This window comes from Alligator sinensis, unplaced genomic scaffold (assembly GCF_000455745.1).
Source record: "Alligator sinensis unplaced genomic scaffold, ASM45574v1 scaffold1213_1, whole genome shotgun sequence".
NCBI lineage: Eukaryota > Metazoa > Chordata > Crocodylia > Alligatoridae > Alligator > Alligator sinensis.
The window spans coordinates 984141-1008206 of NW_005842401.1; the positions used below are offsets into that span (position 1 = coordinate 984141).

The following is a 24066-nucleotide window of genomic DNA, read 5'->3' on the forward strand; positions in this document are numbered from 1 at the left end:
TCTTGGAGCCATGACAGCAGATGCTGCCACTACTTGTCCTATCACAAAATATCTGACCCCACAGGCCAACCCTACACACCAGACTGGGACCACTGACCAGCTCCACAGACTGGATTGGGCCTGCACACCAGAACAAGTCCCCAGCTCCTGATGAATTGAACACCACTGGTATAAAACTTGCCTCTCTCTCTCTCTCTCTCTCTCTCTCTATACATACATACATACACACACACATATACATACACATACACATGCTATTGCGTATTTATCTACATGAACAAGGTCACTAAGGCTACCTACTTGAAGAGTTCAAGAGTAAATTTTTGCTGATATAGTAATTGTGCTATTCTCTGAAAAAAAACCTGCCAGTGTAATTTTGGGGGAAAATAACTTACGGGAAACATAGCCACTACTTACACATATCTTCAAATCTAGATGAGGGAAAATAATTATTCTTGACCTTCAGAAAACCCACAGTTAAAGAAAGACATGGTTTAAACGATATCTTAGCGAATCCTTTATAACAGAAGGAAGAATTAGACAGTAGATTTGAGTATAAAGAAAAGTTGCTGAGGCATCACCCTTTCAAATGGTTAAGAACAAGTCTGAGAAGACATTTTAACAATGACTAAGTGGGCAATGATAACAACTGTGAGGAGGTGGCTTCTGGGACAGAAAGAGGCAGATTATGCGTAGGTACAGAGATCCAAAAAGCCCAAGCCGGAATCAATCTAAGAAGTGACATGGTTTTATGTAAGTGGCATAGTTTAGATCAGTAGTGAAGAGAACACGCATCTGCCTTTTGGAGTTACCATGGAGACCTGCCCCAGCAGCGCTGGCAGGGCATGTGGCTGGGTGGGGAGCTGCTCCAGGCCTGGGATCTTGCAGCAGTGACAGCATGGTCTGGAGATGGGGCAGAGCTGCAATCTGCACACCCCTGCCCAGGGCATGCGGGCAGCAAATTGCATCTGTCTCAGCTCTGGACCACGCTGTCAGTGCTGCAAGATCCCAGCCCTGAAACAACTCCTTGCCTAGCTGCCTGCTCTACCAGTACTGCTGGGGCCTTCTCTAGGAAAACCCTGGTCCTGCACTGTCAAGATGGTGCTGCCACTTCTGGGGTCTCTATGAAAACTGGCTGCAGCAATGTGGGCAGGGGCTGCTGAGAAATCTAGTCCACTGTAGGTCTGATCTGGCCCATGGGTGTTACAGGTATAGATCAGTTTCCATTCACTTATACTGGTAAAAGTACAATGTCTGCACCTGGCCTGTAAAACCCAAATGCTATTTTTATGTCCAGTCTCCCACACTTTTGGCACATTTGATTGTGTCATTTCAATCTCTTCCATCAAAAATGGATATAAATACATTTTTGGTGGTTATTTCTGGAGACAAGTCTGAGAGTCTAGGGATAAGCATGATTAAATACAATTAAATCAACCAGATTAATAAAATGAAACTTACTCCAGTTTAAGTTAGTTGGTTGAAAATCCAATTAAATGTCATGGAGTGCCCTCCCAGGGGAATGCTTGCTTGGGACTGCTATATGCCTTGTTTGGTCTTGAAGAACACCCCCAGAAGCCAGCCCAGGTTTGGCTTTTAAAACAGGAGCGAGCCTGAGGTCCTTCCCACTTGGAGATCCCAGCCCTTCAGTCCCTCACTCTTCCTGGTTCTCTGTGGCCCTGGCTCACAGAGCTAGCTTTCAGTTCTGCTCTGGGTAGAAGGACTTCACCCCCTCTTGAGATAAGCCAGTGCAACCCACATTTCCAAGCAGCACAGCAGACAGTCTCTTCAGTAAGCCAGTGGCTCTCCTTCTCCAAAGGGGTTAAGCAGCCCTTCCATCCACAATCCAGCTCATGCAGTCCTTAGCAACCCAAAGCTACTCAGCTGTTCTCTTTTCAGTCTCTCCAGCTCCTGAAAGCTTCTCCACTGGAAATGACCTTGCAGTTATTACAGAGAGTTCTCTAAAATTGTCATCTCAAAGTGCAGTAGTGACCAAAAAAGTAAATAAAATATTGGCCATCATTAAAAAGGGAATTGAAAACAAAACAGAGAACATCATCATGGCATGATACAAATCCATGATGCACCCAAATCTTGAATACCGTGTGCAGTTCTAGTTTCTATATCTCAAAAATGATTCATTAGAATTGGAAAAGGCACAGAGAAGGGAAATCAAAAATGATCAGGGGTACAGAGAAGTTGCCAAACCAGGAGAGACTAAAAAGGTAAGGACTTCTCAGTTTGGAAAGGAGAAGGCGTTAACTTGTGGAATTCACTGCCACAAGAGCTAGCAGATAGCGTAGGCAGGTTTAGAGGATTAGACAAATTTATGGATGATAAATATATCAATAGCTGTCAAACAGAATGGTTGGACATATTTCCTTTAGCATCTCTAAATCAATAATGGTAAATGCTAGCGAGAATAATAACTAAAGGCTAGATACTCTAGATACTGTATATCTGTTTTAATGACCTTCCTCTAAGCACTGATTTCTGCCTCTGTCAAAGACAGGACGCTGGTCTGACCCAGTGCAGCACTTCTTATGATCTGATTTTCTTAGAAGGGTACTTATCACCTGTGAAGTGCAGTGACTAGCAAGTATCAGATAGATTATAATGGACCATGAAGTCATTGTCTATGTTGAGTCCCTGGTACTTACTGTCCAATAGTCTAATGAAATTTGCTCCCAGGCTCATCTTTTAAAAGAGGTTTGGTGAATTTCCTTTGAGCAAAAGAACAGTGATATTATCCAGGGAATGATTTTTCTGTGAAGAATGTTCTACCCATGTTCTAGTACCTATCTCGGTCCTTTATCTTTTGTTGGCGACCATTCATTCTGCTGAGTACTTTTTAATCTGGTTTCATCCACATAGTTTTCATAGGGTACCAGATGAGGTATACTATATTCTGGGACAGGCTTGTGTATGACCCATGGATTCATGGTGGTTTCGTTATGGGCAGTGTTGGTTGTTGGGGCAGTAGAGATGAGTTGGCAGGTCTTGTATTTATTGTTAAGGAATTAAGTGCCTGTTGATCAGCAGTGAGTTTACTTCTGAGGATGAATTGGGCAAGATAAGTGTGCTGTCTGAAGGCCAGGAGCAGGGGAATTCACATTATTTCTCCCAAGGTCTGGTCCTTTTTAAGTATAGGCTGTAGTAGTTTGTTGATCCTTTTTCTTGGTTCAAGTGTGGGATGGTAGGTGACAACCAAGGCTGTGCAGTCAGTAGGAGCTTTTCTACTGTTCTGCAGGTTGCTGCAGGGTATGTGGGTAGTTCTTCCAAAGATGTACCATATTTCTCTACTGGAGTGTCACCGCTGGGTGAAGGCAGTTTTCAGTTTGGCAAGATGGCTATCATAAATATTATCCTCAGAGCAGATATGGTGCTATCTGTTTTCACAGTTTGAAAACAGTTTATAATGTTATGATTAATGATAAAATCAGAACAAAAATAGGCAACAAACTCCTTATTCACACCTTGTTTTTGCACGCTTAAATAGATATTCTCAGATTTTAAAAATATTTAAGACTTAAACTCATGTAAACTACTGTAAACAGAGTCCATATTAATAGTTTTAATTCACTCAACCAACAACTCCGAGAGGTATTAGTCGTATTAGAAAAAAGATGCTTTCTAACCACATGGCAAAAACTCTGGGTGTTTCCTTCACTGCCCCCTCCCCCGGGTACAGGTTAATTGACTGTGACATTTCACTCTTACTCCAAAACTTGCTTGCAAAAGAATGACAGACAAATAAAAGATATCTGTCAGATATACTGCTGGAAGCAAACACTGAACTTTCTGCTTCACATAACCTTGGAATCTGGGTATCCTCTATAGAGAAAATTAATACATCAACCTTAGGTCAAGTAAAAGGAAAGAAAATTCAAAGAAATGTGGTTCAGCATTTATTCCAAAGTCAGCATTCGTAACCCTTGAACTTAAAATTTTCTCAGCCATGGAAATGGATTCTATGCCTAAAAAGTGGCTTTAAAAGTGCCTGAGAACATCACATTTAATTACTATTTTATTTCAAGCAAGGAGAAAGGAAAGAAGAGTTTTATATTTTACTGGCTCTGTCTGTGTAGCATAAAGGTACTTGGACACACTTGAATTTCCTTCAAATACCAATATCTGCTAGTCTACAAAGTAGAAAAAATATATTTAGGAACATGTCTGTGTTATGATTACAGAACTAGCAGCATCTCCAAATTTGCTTTGCTCTCTGAGTGGTCTCCCTCTCCTCAAGCAGTGGCTCTCTTTCCTTGAACTCTTCTGGCATGATACCCTGCAATTTTCCCACTCTTAAAAATGGGCCTTTGGCTACAGCACTCTGAACCAACTGTAATTTCTTAGCCGGTCCAACTGACATCAGCTCACATAAATCTTTCCTTAGGGTACTTGTGACCAGTGACTAATAGAGGGGACAAGGCAGCTTTCTAAACATTAAATATTATTTTTTCCTAACCTTCAGAATACAGCAAAACATGTGAGGAAAGGTTTTTAATACAACAAATAGCCTATTACATACGCAGCTTCTCTCAGAAATTCAGGAAAGGCTCAGCTTCCCAATACAGAAAGGTGTCTGTATTAGTTTATATTTCTGAAAATAAGTCTCTGGAAATTGTCTCTCACCTTTCTTTATGGAATATATTTTTTAAAAAGAATATTAGTATCATTTTGACCTTTTGGATCCTGACTTTGGTTAAAAAAAAAAAGTCTTATAAACTATGGCTGGAAGTTGGAAGTACCATCTTCCCAGCTAATAGCTTTTGGATTGTTTTTTACTATCCTGTACAAACTTTTTACCTGGAGATGTTTTACTTGGACCTGTCTTGTTACTTTCTTGCCATTATGTTTCCTACCAACCCTAGATTCATACAGTCAGTCACCGTACTTTGTTTATGTCAACACAGTTTACTTTAAGCCTGAACAGGAATTTGCCAGTTCCAGAAGCCACACGGGAAAACCAGAATCAATGTCCCAGGACATGGGTCTATTTTTCAGCTGGGGGAGGGGGGATTGAGTTACTAAAAATTGCGTGGTCAGGGTTGGGAGGGTAGGAAGAGCATAGCCCTAGGGCTGGGGCAAGTGGCTGGGGTTTCCCAGCCCCAGGGTGCGCATACAGGCATCTGATATATTGAGTTATCCCATTCCCAGTCTAAGTTGGTTCACTTCCACAGGTGACCTTAACTTGGATCAGAGCTGCAATTTTTTGCTTGATTTAGCCACCCTGAACATGCATAACTAGGGATTTACCTACATTATGCCTGAAGTGTGCTGCACAGCAGCTCCTTTAATCTTGGCCTTTTCACCATACCACACCACACCCCGCCACCACTGATTGGCGGTGAGTCCCTGGTGGCCCTGCTGTTCACTGCTTGCTTCTGATTTTCCAGGAGGCAAAAACCATGGACTTATATATGATCAGCAGCAAGCAGCGGGGCCACCAGGCCCCCTTGGCCAATTAGTGGCAGGAGGCAAAAACAGAGCCATGTTTAAAACTGCAGTTTTTACTTCCCTATCAATCAGGAGCGAGCTGCAAGTGGGGCCCCTCCACCAATCAGCGGCAAGAGGGTGCACAAAGTAACCTGCAAGATTAAAGGAGATGCAGTGCAGCCCACTTCTGCCATGAATTCAGTAGGGTCCTACATATAGATATAAGGGTATTACATATTTGTAAAATATAATGACTGAAGACCTAATTTTGTTTCCCATATTTACTATGAATAGCTTCTGTCTCAGTGAGTAGCCCTGTCCATTTCCATGGGAATTCTTGTGAAGCAAAGTACTTACAGAATTGTACCTGTAAATAAATAAAATATAAAAAGAACCCTTAACATTAATGCAGATCAAACACGTTTCTTCACTGCATAGCTGATAATGCTCAATAAAAATATTTATTACAAAATACAAAAGTATTTTATATAAAGCAATTATCCACATTTAAGCCTCATATGTGTACCTCCTTTCAAAACACAGATCAGCTTTTAATTTGTTATAAGAGACAATGCATCAGGAATCTGCTGTATTACAAGATGAAGAGATCAAAGGAATGGGCAATAATCATGTTCAGGGAGATGTGGGAGATAATGAATATAAAATAAAGCCAAGGGTAATTTTTTTAATGTACATTAGTGTTGCATTGCCTTGTGATCCTGATTTGTGGGGCCTTATAGTTTAGTTTCATTTTTCCTATGTAAATTGCCATATAAATAGTATCAAAACAGATAAATAACTCTCAAGAAGTCAAGAACTCTCAAATGAACAAGGGAGAGATCAGAGGAAAGAAAATATGTGTAACAGATAAAGACAGAAGTAACTCACAATACCAAAATAAAGAAAAGCAATCCACTTTTCATCAGTCTTGATGTTCTATGTATTATAAGAAGAGTGGAAAATAGAAATATTATCTGAATTATAATCTGATTTGTAGACACATTTTGAATTATGATAGTAGACTTACGTGGGAAAACTGGTAGATTTATTGCTTCTTACTGGATATATATATACATTCTAAAGTTGTAAATACTGATTATACACGTCAAGGGTTCAAAAACAAATTTTGCTCTTATATAGAAATTTCATTTTTTACCACAAGCTTATGTTTGAAAAAGAGAGAGACCTGCCCCAGAACTGCCAACTATCCAGCTAACCAGCACTCACCAAGACAATAAATAACCCTGCTCTGCTTTATTCATAATTGCTATTTACCCTGTGTTTGCTGACTTTTCTGACCCTTTCATTCTTAATCTTTCTTAACTTTAAATATAACTTCTGAAAAAATTGCTATCAGTATGCTGTTTGGGTAACAATTCTAATTCAGGAATGGTCTTGTTAGGCTATACAAGATTTGGAGCAGAAAAGTTTTACAAAACCTGCATTTGCATTACTCTCCACATATTGATCCACTGGAATTGTAACCAAAATACTGGTTAGTAATTGTAGGTTTTCAGAAAATTATGTTATAGATATTCCATTCATTTTCTTAATGGTGAAGACATCAAGGAAAAGAAGTAGCATTCTCCAGCTCTCTGAAATCAATCCTGATACATAAAGATGTGAGGAATGGCAGGACTTGATTTTAGTAGGCCCTTGGATACTCTCTCATGACATGTGCTGAGGGAATTGGCAGAGGCCATTGTGGGACCCCGGCACAGTTCTATGAGCACTCATGGTGCTCTGGCGAGGTGCCAGAGGATTGGAAAAGGGCCAACGTGGTCCCCATTTTCAAAAAAAAGGGAGGGAGGAGGACCCAGGAAACTATAGGCCTGTTAGTCTTATCTCGGTCCCGAGGAAGCTCTTTGAGAAAATTATCCAAAAACACATCTGTGAGGAACCAGCAGGGGAGATTATGCTTAGGGGCAACCAACATAGGTTCATTAGGGGAAGGTCCTGTCAGACCAACCTCGTTGCCTTCTACAACCAGGTCACAGCATCCTTGGACACGGGTATCGTGGTGGATGTAGTCTTTCTGGACTTTAGGAAGGCCTTCGACACTGTCTCTCACCCCATTCTCATCCAAAAATTAGGCGACTGGGCTGCCAATGTGAGGATGCAGCCAGTAAGGCCAACTGCACTTTGACATGCATCCACAGATGCATCATGAGCAGGTCCAAGGAGGTGATCCTCCCCCTCTATGCGACATTGGTCAGGCCACAGTTGGAGTACTGCGTCCAGTTCTGGGCGCTGCACTTCAGGAGGGATGTGGCCAGCATTGAGAGAGTCCAAAGGAGGGCCACTCGCATGATCAGGGGGAAGCAGGGCAGGCCCTGTGCGGGGAGGCTATGGGACCTGAACTTGTTCAGCCTCCACAAGAGAAGGCTGAGAGGGGATCTGGTGGCTGTCTATAAATTTACCAAGAAAGACCAGTGGGGAATGGGAGAAACCCTGTTCCCCTGAGCACTACCAGAAGTAACTAGGAATAATGGCCATAAGTTGACTGAGAGTACGTTCAGGCTGGACATCAGGAAGCACTACTTCACAGTCAGGGTGGCTAGGATCTGGAACCAACTTCCAAGGGAAGTGGTGCTTGCTCCTACCCTGGGGGTCTTCAAAAGGAGGCTAGATAATCACCTTGCCGGGGTCGTTTGACCCCAGTATTCTTTCCTGCCCATGGCAGGGGTCAGACTTGATGATCTGCTCAAGTCCCTTTTACCCCTACCAACTATGAAACTATGACATTCTGGTTAACAAGTTAAGGGAATACAGAATAGACAAAAGTACCATAAGGTGTATACATAACTGGTTGGATCATCGTACCCAGTTGGGATGATAGGTTTGAGTACATGCTTAGTAAATTTGTGGACAACACCACACGGAAAACACACGAGTTGCAGATACTCTGGAGGGTAGGGCTAAGATGCAAAATGACCTGGATAGATTGCAAAAATGGTCTGCAATCAATCAAGTAAGATTCAACAAGGACAAGTGTCAAGTCCTGTATTTGTAATACACGCACAAATACAGACTGGGGAATGACTGACTAGGCTGCAGTACTATAGAGAAGGGCCTGGGGGTTACACTGAATATGAGCCAATAAGCTGAATGAGAGCCAATAATGTGCTTATGTTGTGAGAAAAGCCAACAGCATACTGTCACTTGCATAACAAGAGAAGTGATCCTTCCACAATATTCAGCACTGGTGAAGCCTCACTTGGAGTGCTGAGTCCAGTTAATGGGTCAACACTTAAGGAAGGATATGGACAGCTTGGATAGAGTCCAGCAGAGAGCAACACAAATGATTGGGGCCTGGGACATAAGACTCCCAGGATGGGCTGAAAGAACTAGCATTATTTAATGCGGAGAACAAAAGACTGAGGGATAACAGTTTTCAACTACCTGAAGGGTGATTAGAGAGAGGATGGAGATAGACTTTCTCTGTGGCTATGGGGGATGGGACTAGGAACAATGGCTTCAAGCTGCATCAGGAGAAATGTAGCTTGGAGATTAGGGGAAAATTTTGACTATGAGGTTGGTCAAGTATTGGAACACATGATCTAGAGAAAATGTGGAATTTTCATCTTGGGAAGTTTTCAAGAGCAGGTTAGACAGGCACTTGGCTGAGACAGTTTAGTCTAGGATGATCCTGCATTGAGTATAGGGCTAGATTAGATGACTTTGTGAAGTCCCTTCCACCCCTTCTTTCCTATAATACAACGAACTATGATAAAAAAAATAAGCCGCATAGAGTTTTTGATCACTACCTATCTTAGTATTTAGGATTTTAATTTTATTATATCTGTGCAAGTCTACTTACTGCCACTCCAAACAACACTGAACATGCTATTATTCCTTTTAATATATACCGTACATATGTACAACCTCCTGTTTCCCACCCACCCTAAATGTTACTATTCCAAAGACCTACATTCTGCAGCTCCCTCTGTAGAGTTCGGGACTCTGCATGCATGGAGTCACTTTTGGGAGAATATTAAAAACAGAACTGAGAGTAAAAAGACAAAATAAAAAATAGGGACTGAAGGGCTGATGGATACAATGAGCAGTAGAAAGATACTAAGCAAGTAACAAAGAGAGAAAAGCAGACAGAGTACATGGGGTGAAAAATGCAACAACAGAAGTTGAGAGACGAGTAAAAGAAGAGCGAGACATATTTTAAATTGGCCTGGGAAAAGAAGTGACAGTGAGGTAATTACCATATTAATCTAAATTCAAGACAACTTTGAATTTAAGATTCTTGACATGGAAAATTTATAAATTTGTTATAAATTTTTATGTATCGAATCTAATTTTGGAGGATCATCTTATATTTATCCCCCATACTACTCCCACAGGGCAAGCAGTGGTAGGGGGCAGTTAGTAGGAGAATCCTTGCCCTCTGACTGTCTGCCCCACCTCCATGCCTGCCCCATCCTGGTGCCTGAACTCTTTTCCATCTACCTCCCAGCCACTTTCTGCCCTGCTACTCGTCCCCCCTCAGTGTGTGAACCCCTTGTATCTTTCCCTGTGTTATTTGCCCCTCCACTACCTGTCCCACATTTACTGCCCCCACCTGCCCAGCTGTACCTGCACACCCTGTTGCTTGCCTTCAGCACTGCCACCCCCATGTGCCACGCTTTTCTGTCCACCACCGTCACCCCTGCTGCCACTTCTGCATCCTCCCCCCACTACTCTCCTGTCATAGTTCTGGTTCCCACCCCACTCCAGCTCAGGAAAGGGAGTATGGAGCACATACTGCTTCTTGCCCCAATCTGTCCACACAACAGCAGTTTTGGGGGCAGAAGCACCAGCCCTAACCCCAGTCTGACTGCTGGGGCCAGAGCTGCTACCATTGGGACTGTTGCTGTGTGGCCAGGTTGGGGCAGAGGCAGCATGTGCCCCCTGGCCTGGGGCAGAGTTGTGATGGGAAGATAAGTATTAGAGAGAAGGAGGGGGGGAAACAGAGTGGGGGTAGTGGTGGGAGCAAAGTGGTGCAGGGGGCAGCAGCTACTCTGATTCCAACTCCAGGCTCAAGTCAGAGCCACAGCTCCTGTTCCTCCCTCCACTTATATTCAAATCTAAGACAGGGTTTTTTCCTAGCACTTAATTTTTCTGCATCAGATACTCACACCCATATCCCCTTAGCTTCTGTGAGTGTAACTATATTTCTAATACTAAAATCTGAGAACTCAGTGACCGTTACTGTCTGGAATACAACCCTACAAAATGTACACATGGAAGAAAGCTGGACACAGAACTGAAAAGTAGCATTTACACTGTGCCAGTACTCTTAAATGTTAAGAATGCTATGGTGCATTTGAATATCAAGCAATTTTGAGAAGTAATATACAAAAATGGGAAACTATGCCCAATATATATCCTTGTTTACTCATGTGTGAAGGACCAGCCTAACTTGGAGTATCCGTCTGTTACAAATGACAGTCTTTTTCCATCCATCAGTACACATTTATAAAATCCTACACAAAATATATTATCTTCAAAATCTAGGCACAAGCAGGCAATTTTTAACAAATATTGGTCAAAAGTTTCCATGCTAAAAATCTCTCTCCTAATCATCAAGCAATAGGTCAAAAATAATTTTATTCCTTCTTCTTTAGTTCTTACCTTCCAGACTCAAATGTGAACCACGTTGAGTCACGTCCATATCTCCTCAGGGAACTCAGAGGCCACATGACCAGCTTGACCTTGGCATTGTGAATATCCCAGAGATAGATGTTTTCATGTGTGATCTGCATTGTACATTCCCCATAGATATCTAAATTTGGTGTAGGCATAAGATACACGTTGAAACGCTCTAGAAAGGAAAAAGTAAAACAAGAAAGAAACCTGGTGAAAACAAGCATTAGCTTGAAAAACTGTTATAACACTTATTTCAATGGATAGGGAGCGTCCAAAAACGATGGGGCAGATTCTCAGTTGGTCTAAGGCAGCAGAGCTCTACTAAAATCAACATCACTATGGCAATTTACATCAGAGGAGGTTCTTTCCCATGAATTTTACACATAGTACATGTAGCACCACAGTTCATTGAAACCTTATTTTTGTCCACTGATAACTTGCAAGTACTTTCACCTTGGCAGGTTTCACTGTCCTCAATAACTCATGAAACCACTGACCTTCCAGTAAAGGGGAGGATCCTTGCTACAATGTGAATCACACTGGCATAACAACTTGGAGGATCCTTCCCTTATCAAAGCATACAGCAACAGGTGCATTGGCAACCATCTTTGCATCTATTACACTGAAAAGTATGTTTGTGCATATGTTCTAGCTGCCAATTAGAGGATCGTTTCATTCTTATGATTTGCTATATTTGTATAACTAGACGTCCATTTGTCAATAAGGTTCAGTTCATAATTTTTTCTTGCATTTGTCTTGAAAAATATAATTTGCTATATTTTCATTCATAATTTAACAATCTTTACCATATCACCTGTCACTGCTTGATTTAAGCACTTTAACACACTGAACAAGAAGCCAAAAGAAGGGTAACACTTTTTTAAAAGTATCTAGACAAGTTAAGTAAACAAAGAAAGTCACAAGAAGCTTTTGAATGATTAGAAGATAAAAAACACCACTTACAATGGATGGGAACTGCCCATGATGATAGTGCCAAATCAAATAGCAGTTTATTTTTAAGCATGCTACTTTTACTCTGAATGACTTTTAGAGGGGAAAAAAGCCGTCAACTATGAGGCTATATGTATTGGAAAATGTTGGGATATATTTAATTCTGTGGCCTCTCAAATTTCAAGGCAAAATTGCATGATATGGAGCAGAATATATACTTAGATTTACAAAACAGAATTTCCTTTCATTTTTAGATTTAAGACATGCACTTATGTAGGTACTTTGTTACTGCATATAAAGGTGATATTCAAACCCCACCATTAATAAAATAATAAATCAAGATGTGGCATGGAGAATGTTCATTATATAAAAATGTTGTTGAAAATTAAGGCCAATTAGGAAAAAAATGCCTTAAAATATTAAATAAAAGAAAAATGGATTTGTGCAGAATTTTTCTTGGACAATATTTCAGTGTCTCAAAAATGTTAAAGGAATTAAAACTTGTAACGTTCATTTCAAAATGCTATGTAGAGACAGTCATTTATATAAATGGCGACCATGGCAGCTGACTGAGACACCAACTTCATAGTTTCATAGTTTCTAGGATTGGAAGGGACCTGAAGAGATCATCAAATCTGACCCCTGCCCTGGGCAAGAATTAGTGCTGGGATCACAATACCCCAGCCAAATATCTATCCAACCTCTGCTTGAAGACCTGCAAGGTAGGGGAGAGCACCACCTTTTTTGGGAGCCCGTTTCAGAGCCTGGCAGCCCTAACCATAAAGTAATATCTCCTGATATCAAACTTGAACCTGCTCTCAATCAATTTGTGGCTATTATTCCTTGTTATCCCAGGTGGTGCCCGGGGGAACAGAGCCTCACCTATTTTCTGCTGGGACTTGGGAAGTAAGGACAGAATAAAAACACTTTAGCTGCAGCCACATAATTGCACTTATGGTGTGAGGCAGCTGGAAGTGCACTGTCCCTGTGTGGGACACTTAAGTTACGTGTGAAAGCCAGCAACCAAGAGAGTAATTTAGATATTTAAAATCTTTAGTAAATACAATATTGGACAGTTCAGTGAAGTCATAAATGAGAGCCTTAAAATATGCTAAAAATGAAGAAAATTTGGTAGAGAAATTAATGTGACCAATGAACTATCAGATATATAGTGAGATTTGCAGTTCTGCGTAGCTATATGTAAACTTGTCATCCCAATATTATTCTGTCTCAGTCCATTTAGTTTTGCCCCATTAATGCCTCCCTAGTTGATTCACTCAATCTCATAGCCATTCAACCTCTTTTTTTAGACAGTTTCTCATTAATCACACTAATGGGCGTTAGTCCTGTAAGTTGCATTTTATGACTACGATACCAAGTGTGAAACCCCCAATGTTTACTGAAAGCCTTTGGTAGAAAGCACAAATCGTTTAGCATGCAGAATTAAAATCACTGTAGAGAATTTTCCCTTACGGTCACTTGGAAAAAAACCTGGAAAAAAAGGGACACAAGCCACACCAAAGCAGTGAGTGCCACGACAAATGCAGAGATGGGGGAGCAGGCAGCCCAGGGCTCCCCACCATTTCTACCACTGTTACAAGACAATTTTGGTTCTCACCAACATCAGAAGTGGCAACTCTTGGGGGGTGCATGAGGTTGGACGTGAACCCCCTGAGAGCACTGGTGCACCCTCTGATAGCCAGCATTCCTGGGTAGGGGGGGCAGGCGAGACCACTGGTGTCCCCCTTGAGAGCACCAGCTGGGGAGTGGGGGCTCCAGGAGAAGTGATCCCCGCAGTTCCTCTGGGGCCAATCATGCCCACTCAGAAGTGCCAGTGGCACACCACTGCCACTTCTGGGTCAGTGTGATTGGCCGTGGGGGGACCCCTCCACCCGGTCGGTGCGATCTGCTGTGGGGGGACCTCTCTCCCCTTGGTCACTGACTGGCCGCTGGGGGCACCAGTCACCCATGATCAGACAGTACACACAAGCACAGGGTGATGGTGAATGTTTAGCTGGTGTGAAGAGAGGGTGGTGAAGGCTTAATTGATGGACCCGGGAGAGGGATAGGAGATAAGCTAGCAGGATGCTTAGAAGCCATAATGGGGATGGCAACTATAGAAACACGTGGATCCACACAGGAGACTATATTTTGGTGCGTCACTCCCACAATGCACCACACAAAGCATCCAATTGTGGGCTTCCACCGTATCGATCGAATAAGAGTGAATTTACCTTGCATATGATGAATTTTTGGTATAAAAAGGGTCATCGCATAAGAGCGAATTTGTACATACAGAACCTGCATAAAGCAAAGGAAACCTCTACCACTATTTATTCCTAAAGGCACATATAAAATAGAATCTGGTTAATTTAGTTTCCACTGTAAATGTGAAAATAAATTTGAAGATGCAGAGAAAACATCAGCTTGAGTTAAGTTACCAGGATATACACAGAGAATGTGGGTGGGGGCAGGGGGAAACCAGCAATCTACCGTCTTGGAACTGTTTGAGAATATTTTGTTGCATAAGGGCACACAGGAGACCTCACGTACTCAAACTGTCAGGAGACATTTGTCTACTCTCTACTGAAGGTCAGTGGCTAAGGTGAGATGTCATGGATTAAGGGAAAATGTATCTTATTAAACTGAACATCAGCTGCAAGGAAAACAAGTACCACAGGAGCTTTTTCAGGCTGGCAATAAAACAACTTATTCATACGTGAGCTGGAGGAGTGAATGCTGTTGTTTTTTTGTTCTTTTTACATATTTTATATTTTGTTTTGAAACAAAATAAAATTTATGAGTCTGCAGGAAAAAGGAAGTTGTAAGGGAAACAGTGAATACTGTAAAAACCTAAAATATAGGGAAAAATCTGCCACACTACCAGATAATGTTTTTTCAGATGTCTTCACAAAAAGTCAAAGCAAAAAAACTGGTCCTTAGAGGTAAACTCTCTTCCCAACTACATGATGACAGAGCAGCTGTCAATGAAAATGACAATATTTAAAGGTACTGAACTAGGCTTTTTCTTTTTTTTCTTTTTAATGAGCCTTAGACTCACCTTTGCTACAAACTGCCTGAGTAATCTTGAGTAAGTTTCTTAATATCAGTGTAATGTAATAGGAAAATAATACTACTTTGTAGAAATCATTAATGTGACCTAGAAAAGAAGTTCTCAAACTCTGACAGATTGTGCACCACCAATTTAAAATGCTACAACCTTAAGTACCACCAGCAAATTTTTGTCGTATAAAATAATTATAATAAATCTGTTAACAGGTACCACTGACAGGTTGTCTGCATACCAATGGTGGTACCCATACCACAGATTGGGAACCGCTGACCTAGACAAAATGGAGGCAATGCGTGGGGGGGGGGGCATGAGGAGGCACGTGCCCCCCCGAGATTGGCTCTCACTGACTGGGGAGTAGTGGTGCCAAGAGAAGCACCAGCAGCACTTCTGGTATTGCCACCAGCACTTCCGGGATTGGTGACTCACCTCTGGGGGACCCCCCCTGCCCTGGTCAGCGCTTGGCCGCTGATACCCCCACAGACTCAGGAGGCACCAGTCACCCATGGCCCCCTGCTGAGAAATTTTAGGTGGCCACAAGATCATCTCTTAGCCTTCTCTTGCGGAGGCTGAAGAAATCCAGGTCCCTCAAGCTCTCCTTGTAGGGATTTGCCTGCAGGCCCCTACCCATACAATTGGCTCTCCTCTCGACCCTCTTGAGGTTGTCCACATCCCTCTTGAAGTATGGTACCCAAAACTGGACACAGTACTCCAACTACAGCTTGACCAGAGCTGCATAGAGGGGAAGTATTACTTCCCTGGACCTGTTCATCATGCACCTGGTAATGCATGATAAAGTGCAGTTAGCTTTACTGATCACTTCATCACATTGATGACTCATGTTCATCTTGGTATCAACAATGACCCTGAGATCCCTTTCCACTAGTGTGCTGCTGAGAAGGTCCCTCCCCAGCCTTTAAGTGTGTTGGCGATTCCTTCTCCCTAGGTGCAGCACTTTGCACTTCTCTTTGTTGAACTGCATCCTCTTTCATTCTGCCCATTTTTCATTCTGTCCATTTCTCCTGCCTGGATTCATTCCCTATCCTCCAGTGTGTTAACTTTAGCCCATAATTTGTTATCATCTGTGAATTTGGACAGAGTGCTCTCCATGCCCACATCTAAGTCACTGATGAAGACATTGAACAGCACAGGTCCAAGGACCAAGCCTTGTGGTACTCCACTGCCCACATCTTTCCAGGTGGAAGCAATCATAAAAATATCTAAAATCCTTCAACTACATGTACATTTACATTAGGGAAGCAAATGATTCTGGGTTCTAAACACTGTATCATTTGACCTTTTGCAAATCATCCTGGATGGAAAACTTTAAACAGAACCAAGTAATCCTACACCTCAGGGTTTTAATGGACAAAGAGGTATAGGGAAAAAAGGGGATACAGTATGAAGAAGCCAGTATAGTAGGAAACTTGTTTAGAGAAATGCATTCTATTTTAAATGAAATCTGTGCTCAATAAACCAGTCTTTATCTAGAAGGTACTGATTTTCAAATTCTGGTCCTTCAACTACTGACAATCAATTGATCATTTCCAGGCAGACAACAGAGCTCCTTCCTTTGGAACAGTGAAATTTCCAATAATATTTATAGCAGTGACTTGTTAGTCTATAGCCTGGAATTTTTAAAGGAAAGATACTGCCAGAACCCATGTACAAAAATAAAATAAAGCAGATCCTTCCTAGTATGGGGATATAATTCCTTAGAATTCAATAAAGCTACTCCAATTTATTCTCATGTAGGAACTGGTCCTTATCTCTTACAAGGTAATTATTTTTGCGTCTTTTAAAAACTGGCAGAAAGTTTTATTAAGTTCCTAATAAAATATCAAGACCACTGTAACTGAATTATTTAATGGATAAGTCAGTAAGGTAGTGAAGAAACTTCAAGGTTGATGATTCAAAAGATGGTACAAGTTCAGGTTCAGAACCCTTAGACTCTGATTCCTATTAGATACTAAAAAGATTTTAAAAATTGTAAATAGGTTTTTTATCTGAGCAATACTAGCTATAAATGTATTGCTCTTTATCAAATTTCAAACAATGGCTTAAGGAAGATAGAAAAATGAATAAAATATGAACAAGACTCTCATACACAGAATCTTAGGTAATATTTCAAGAGGCCATAAAAAATGCTCTAAAATGAGACAGGTGTGTGTAATTGAATTCTAAAATCTTTTGTAAGCACTGAATAAGTTTGTAATTTAAACACCCATTATAAACAAATTACTAAACTATTTGGGGGACTAAAGTTTGTTCACTATAAAAAATTACATTCCATACAAAGGCAATTACCAAATTTGCTGCAAATGAAAGGCAGGAACGGGGAATCTAATATTGTGACACTACATAACGAATACTTATAAAATAAAAACAACAAAATGGTTATCTAAAGATAGAAAACCTTGCTAAATATTTTGATGTATTAATCAATGATAGCATACAAGAGAAAAAGTGACAAATTAATTCATTTTCAAACTAGCACAAAAATCTGGCATTAGAATTAATTTTTAAATGCATCTTAGAAATCAAAGCAAATATGATAAAACAAGAAAGGAACTTTACCCTGCTTACACAAAGGCACCATTTTGCACAATTAGTTGTTATTGCTAAGCAAAGTCCTAACTAATGTCTGCATACACGCATCCATTTCCTCCTGCCTCATTTAAATCAATGCAGTTTTATTGGGTAAAGTTAGTATAAAGGGGAGAATTTGGCCTGCAATTGGATATACAAAGCCAAGCAGGTACCCCTTATTTTGATGCCTACACAAAATTAATTAATGGATCATTGTTTTTGATGTATTATTTAGCATGTAATATATAAAAAGACAAAATCATTTATATGTAGCCTTCCTTGGTCTAAAAGGAACTTTTGACTCCATAAATAGATTAAAATTATGGGGAAAACTGGGTAATATGAATGGATAAAGCTTTTTTACAATTAATTGTTACTATTCAAATTCAGCATTTAAGGTGTGTTATGGGATTGGAGATGCCCTGTCCAATAGTTTCCCAACTAAGACAGGCAGGGGTATAACAAGGATGCTTGCTATACTTATTAATCTCTTTTTGAAAGATTTAAAACACGTGAACTGGGAATCAATTCCATGTAGCCATGATCCATATTATTGGATGACCCTATCTTTATTTATGCAGAGGATGCATTCTTAATGTCACTATCCTAAACAAGCCTCCAAGGGTTATTAGGCACTTTTCAGCAACATGAAAGGAAGAAAGATATTTGATTTTTTTACAAGAAAAAAAAATAGAGATGGTGTCTTCATGTAAGTACCTTACAATCTATTTTAATAAAAATCTGAACTGGAATAAGCACATAAACACATTGAAAAAAAGCCTTGGGTGAAGTTTTATCCTTTTATAATGACAGGCAAAATGGTGGTACTGGCAGCATTAAAGGTTTATAGATCTTACACAGATCTAAGGTAGACTCCACTTCATTGTATGGAACAGAACTAAGGGCTGCTGACCCCATTGTTGATTCAAAAATAGAAAATATCTCTAATTACTTATTACGGTGGCTTTTTGATCTACCTAATTTTATGGCAGGGTTGTTCATGTGCTATGAAATGATATTGATGAACCTTAGCTCAATTAAGAATTCTAAATTAATGGATGAAAATTAGATCTCTTACACCTATCAGATACCCTAAGAAGTGCATTTTGGAACCCAAATAAACCCTTGCTTGGCTGGTTAAATAAAATACATATTCTCCTTCAAACAAATGGTCTGGGAAATGCACTGAGAATCAATTATGTAATATTTTCTATATATTTAAAATAAGGCATATATTTAGGAATTAAGGAAACCAGCATACAGACAGATATGCAGGCAGTGAGATTCTCAAGTTTACCATTTTTTGAGATTGATAAAGCACTCTTTTTAGCATATACACTTACTTATCTGGAGTATAAAATTACAAACAACAAGAGGCCATTACTAGACTGTGATTCACTCTAATGAGATTTGCAGTTGTCACAGGTAAGTGGTGTCAGACCTATATTCTGACAGAATATGTTCTTGAAGGAAGAATGAGATAGATTGCTTAAATCACTATTTATGGTCTTGTTTTTTCTTTGAAGAAATAAAAGACAAATGGATCTCACCATTAGTGGAAAATTTTAAATAATGGGCAAATGAAAAAACAGTCTGTCTTTTCTCTTTAACAAGTCACAGCCCTTATACTCCTTAGGTGTTATTTATATTACTTACACAAAGAATAAGAGCCAAAATGAAATAGAATTCTTGTTTTATTTTATTATCCACGGCTTTATCTTACCTGGTTTTTGTTTCATCATATGCTATCATCTGTTTTAATTTTGTTTAAACTGGTAAAATGTGATCTTATTGTATACTTTTAGTAAATATTATATTATATTATATTAAAATGTTTATTGTTCATTTTACTGTATTGATTTAGTAGAAGTTATAAATCAACTATTACCTACACATGAACTGAACAGTTTTGAAATTATGGCCCTAAGGGATTGATCAAAAGGCAGCTACAGTTGATGGGAGTTTTCCCACTGACATGAAAGCACTTCTATGTTAAACAAGTATTCAGTTCTGGATACATAGTACTTACATAGTAACAGATAATCCAAGATACCAAGAATAACAAAGGTTCATAGAAGGATCCTTTTAAAGAAATGTTCATTCTATGTTTCCATTTTCCTTCAGAAAAATGAAGCTGTCTTTTTCTTGACAAACCTACATGTATATTTATTTTAGCACTAGAAATATACCAGGGAAATATTTACTTTTTCTTTGTGTATATTTTTTGAAAGAAGAATCATATACATGTCCTAAGAAAAAGGAAACACATTCAATTATAGTGGCATGCCATTTTTACTCTCAGGATAAAGCTAAGGATGAACCACAGACCTTTTCAGTTGTTAATGGAGATTATACCAAACGACAGACTACTTTTAAATTGTGGAAGATACCAAAAACCTGAGCAATATTAATTGAAAACAGATGTTGCACTGGTTGCACCTAAAGTGAGTCATTCAAGCAATTACCACTTATTTGTAATGGATATATTACATAATCTAACAATAATAATACTCTAAAGCAGTGAAACAGTTTGATTTAACTGGTCTGAAGGATCAAACTATAAGCAGAGAAAGCCAGTCAATGGCTGTGTCTACACACGATGCTTTACTGTGTAGTAGATTAGTCTACTGAGCAGTAAAGTGTCACTGTCTACATGTGTTCACATTTACTGTTCAGTAAATTAGTCTATTGCACAGTTAGCTACTACTTACAAATACAGGTAGCAAACTAACTGTGCAGTAGATACTGAGCAATAAAACATGTGCAGATGCTGGCTGGGAGCAAATTTGCTCCTGGCCAGCCTAGCCAGCAGGGGGCCACAGGGGACAGGGAGCTCCCTGTCCCCGATCCTAATGCTGCTCAGCTTCCCGGCTCCCTGCAGGAGCTGGGAGCTGATCAGTGCCAGGACTGGGACGCTCTCTGCCCCCTGTCCCTGCTCCCCACATGGAGCTGGCTGCTCTGAGGTGAGTTGGGGCTGGGAAACCAGCCTTCACTTGTCTCCTAGAGCAGCCAGCCCCATGCAGAAAGGCAGGGCAGCTGCCGGCAAGCCCTCTGTCCCCCTGCCCAGCAGGAGGCTTGGCCGCAGCTGTCCCACATCCTGAACAGTCCCTAGAAAACCTCCTGCCCAGCAGGGGTCTTGCTGGCAGCTATGTGTCTGGATGTGCATGGGGCTAGGAAAGCTCTGCGTGCTGTAGGGGCAGCTCTCTCCTGACCCTGTGCACATCAGGTCCCCTCCTAATGTGCATAGGGCCAGGAGCTAGTTGCTGCAGCAGCTGGCAGAGTTGTCTCCTGGTCCCATGCCTACTGGTACCACTACATGCCCCTTGCCAGTCCCTGGGCTAGTGGGAGAGGAGTACAGGGAGAGCCTGGAGCTCCCCCTGGCTGCTGCAGGCGGGGCAGAGCAGGGCGGGAGCAAATCTACTCCCAAAAGGAAGCACATGTAGGCCTTACTGCTCAGGAAGCCTACTTCAAATTAACAGCACATGGAATAGCCCAGTTAAACAAAGTAAAATAGTGCCACTTTTTCTGCCATCAAGTTTTGATCAGCAAATTCAGGGCCTTGTTACACATTACACTGTGAGCTGAGCTGCTCAAATGTTGACTGGTGTTAGTGCTAGCTTGAGATTGGAGCAGTCACACATTCAGGCCAGCAGAAGTTTGGAGGACTGAAAGATAAAAAATTCCACTCTCTGTCCCATTCTGGGCTTGCCCCCTGGGGTTTTCCCAGTCCCCCCACCTTAGGGGCTGCCCCCTTGCTCCTTGGGGTTCCTACCCACTCCAGCTTGCTTGTGGTTGCACATGTTGTCTATCCCAGGTGAGCAAGCAGGAAATAGTTAACTTGCCTACCCAGTCCCTGCAGCCACCATTGTTAGGCTGCTGCCCAGAGAGCAGTAGTGGTGGCAGCAGCCAGACAGGCAGTTTAATCCTTTCTCGCCTGCTCCCCTGGAACAGACAGCACAGGCAGCCCCAGGTTCAGTTGGGGGATGGGGCAGAGGGTCAAAGAGCAGGGATCTGGGGTGTTTGGGAGAGTGCAGAGGCAGACAGTGGGTCACTGGAAGAGGGTGGGGAGCACCCGCAATCTGGGCCAGTGGGGAAGGTGGGGAGCAGGTACAGTTTTTATACTAATGTGTAGCTTGGAGTGGCTATACCTCAGTGTAAAACTACCTGGGTAACATGAATCAGAGAAAATCCTGCCCTAGAGTGGCATAACTTTAAGCCACCTAATGGGTGCTTAAAAACCAGTTTGTGTGTTAATGTGTACATAATCAGGTGTTAAGAGCTCCAAGAGCTGCCCAAAATTACCATGTAACAGGGCCCTCAAACTGCATCACAATATATTAAGGCAAAGACATGATTTCAGGTCCTACATCAGGTTCCTTATATTTCCTGTGTCAGCAGCTCATCAAACTCAGAAGTGTGAAAGTGTGGATACCAACAATACCAAAACCAAATATCACTCAAGAGCTTCTTTGCCTGTAGCTATAGCTCTATGGATATCATCTAGTCCACTGTAATAGGTGTTGTATAAACATCTCAGACACACCCCCACCCACCCCCAAAGGATTTATAATCGCAAAAAGATCAGTATGGTTTAAGCAGAAAATGGGTCATTGTGGATAATGTGATTGCAGGGATCCGGCAGCCATGGGCTTTTTGAAAAAACAAATGTAAAGGGAGGTTCATCTCTATTCTCAAGTTCCTTCACCTTTTTTTTTCTAAACTAATTACATTAGTTTCCAAGATTGGGATACAAAAAGGAAACATCTAAAAGCCAGTTTCAGTCCTGGACTTGAGGCATTAACATGTACAATAATACCTCTTATGAATACTAATGAAGATAGGTTACAATGAGGCATTCAGACTGTTAAAGGTGTACATTGTACAGCAATTGCTTAAAATTCTATTCCCTGATGATCAGAACTTCTTCAGCAAGAGGTTCCCATTGAAACCACTGCATACATCTTTAGGCTTGCTTAGCTCTTATCTCACTGTAATAAATATAGTGTTGTGAGTGTAACAAAGGATTGTACATCTAGAGAAAAAAATATAAAATTATTTCATGTCTTGTTAACCAGCCATCAAAAACTCAAAGCCATGAAACAGCCAGTTTATTTCAAATAAGTCTTCCAGTGCAAACTTCAACATCAATCAAGTGACATTAAAATGTTGATAATAGATCTTAATAAAAGTCACTTATATCCAGAAACAAACATTCTCCCAGTCTGCCAAAGAAAGAGCATACTGCAAAATATTGCTTTGTCACAAATGAGAACCAAGTGTGGTGGGGAAATGTAGTTTTCAAAAGAGGAAAGCTGTCTAATATGTTCATATTGCTTATATATTACTGGCTAACCATATTTCAAATCCTGAAACCACTAAGGGTATGTACAGATATTTAGGGAGGTTAGGTGGAGGTTAGATCAGATTAAAATAACCATCCAACCTAATTTATTTCACCCACTTGCATACCTAAAGGTGGGTTGGATCAGGGGGGTTGGTTTGCCAGGGGGCTTGTTCATCTGGGGTGGAGGGGATAAAAAGAGCCCCTTGCCTTCGTGGGGGGGAAGCATCCCCCCATTATCCCAAGTCCCCCTGCAGACTCTGCTAGCCTTTCTGATCCTGCCAATCCATCATGAACATCACTAACCCCCCTCCCCCACTTGATTCCCTCGACTTGCCACCCCTATCCCCCAAGCCCCCCCCAACAAACTGTGCTTGCTCCTCCCGTCCCCTGATCCCCCATACAGACCTGATTGCCTCCCTGATTTCCCCTATCTCCTTCGCAGACCCCACTTCCCTGCCGATCCCCTCAACCTCCCCTCCTGATTCCCCCAATCCCCCCACCCCCAACCTTCCAATAGCCCCCGCCATCCCGACTTCGATTGGGTGGCCATTTTTAACCCTAACCTCCCCATAACTTCTCCGAATTCCCCTAACTTCTCCAAATGCCTACCCTAAGTGTAAAAATTTAAGTTACACTCAACGGGCGCATCTACACATTTATTAATGTCATGACCCAAAAGGCATGATTGTGTGTGCGTGCTTCGGCATCAGAATTATCCACGTTAAGTTGCAGAGCATTGCACGGGAGTTTCCTGTAGCAAGAGGAGACTCCGGTGCAGGGACCAGTTTCCCGCCTTTTCTGCAGCTTCTTTTGCAGAGTGCATTGCTCGAGTTGCAAGAGGAATGCTGGAGCGGTTCCCCCCAAAGCCGAAGAGGACTCCACATCCATCTCGTGGGGACTCTGGGTACACGGCAGGGTAATAGAGACCCTGTGTGAGATCCAGAGGAGCTTGGCGGCCTGATCCACCGCCCACCTCTTCCCGTCTTCGAGCGCAACTTTTATAAGACGTATTTACGATTTCTATTTTGGTGGC

The 24066-nt window shown here is 41.3% G+C and overlaps 1 protein-coding gene across 4 annotated transcripts in view; it reads right to left on the reverse strand.

Annotated features, from left to right (window-relative positions):
- Nucleotides 1-24066, reverse strand: part of DOK6 (docking protein 6) — a 484934-nt gene that overhangs the window by 158778 nt on the left and 302090 nt on the right. For 3 of the 4 annotated variants that reach the window (XR_003095549.1, XM_006029876.2, XM_025211348.1), the window contains exon 5: nt 11065-11254. Coding sequence is in view for 3 of the 4 variants with exons in the window: in XM_006029876.2 (XP_006029938.1) it covers nt 11065-11254 (190 nt within the window). In the remaining variant the exon portion in view is untranslated. The remainder of the gene's footprint in view (nt 1-11064; nt 11255-24066) is intronic. The other variant, XM_014522834.2, reaches the window with a different exon arrangement.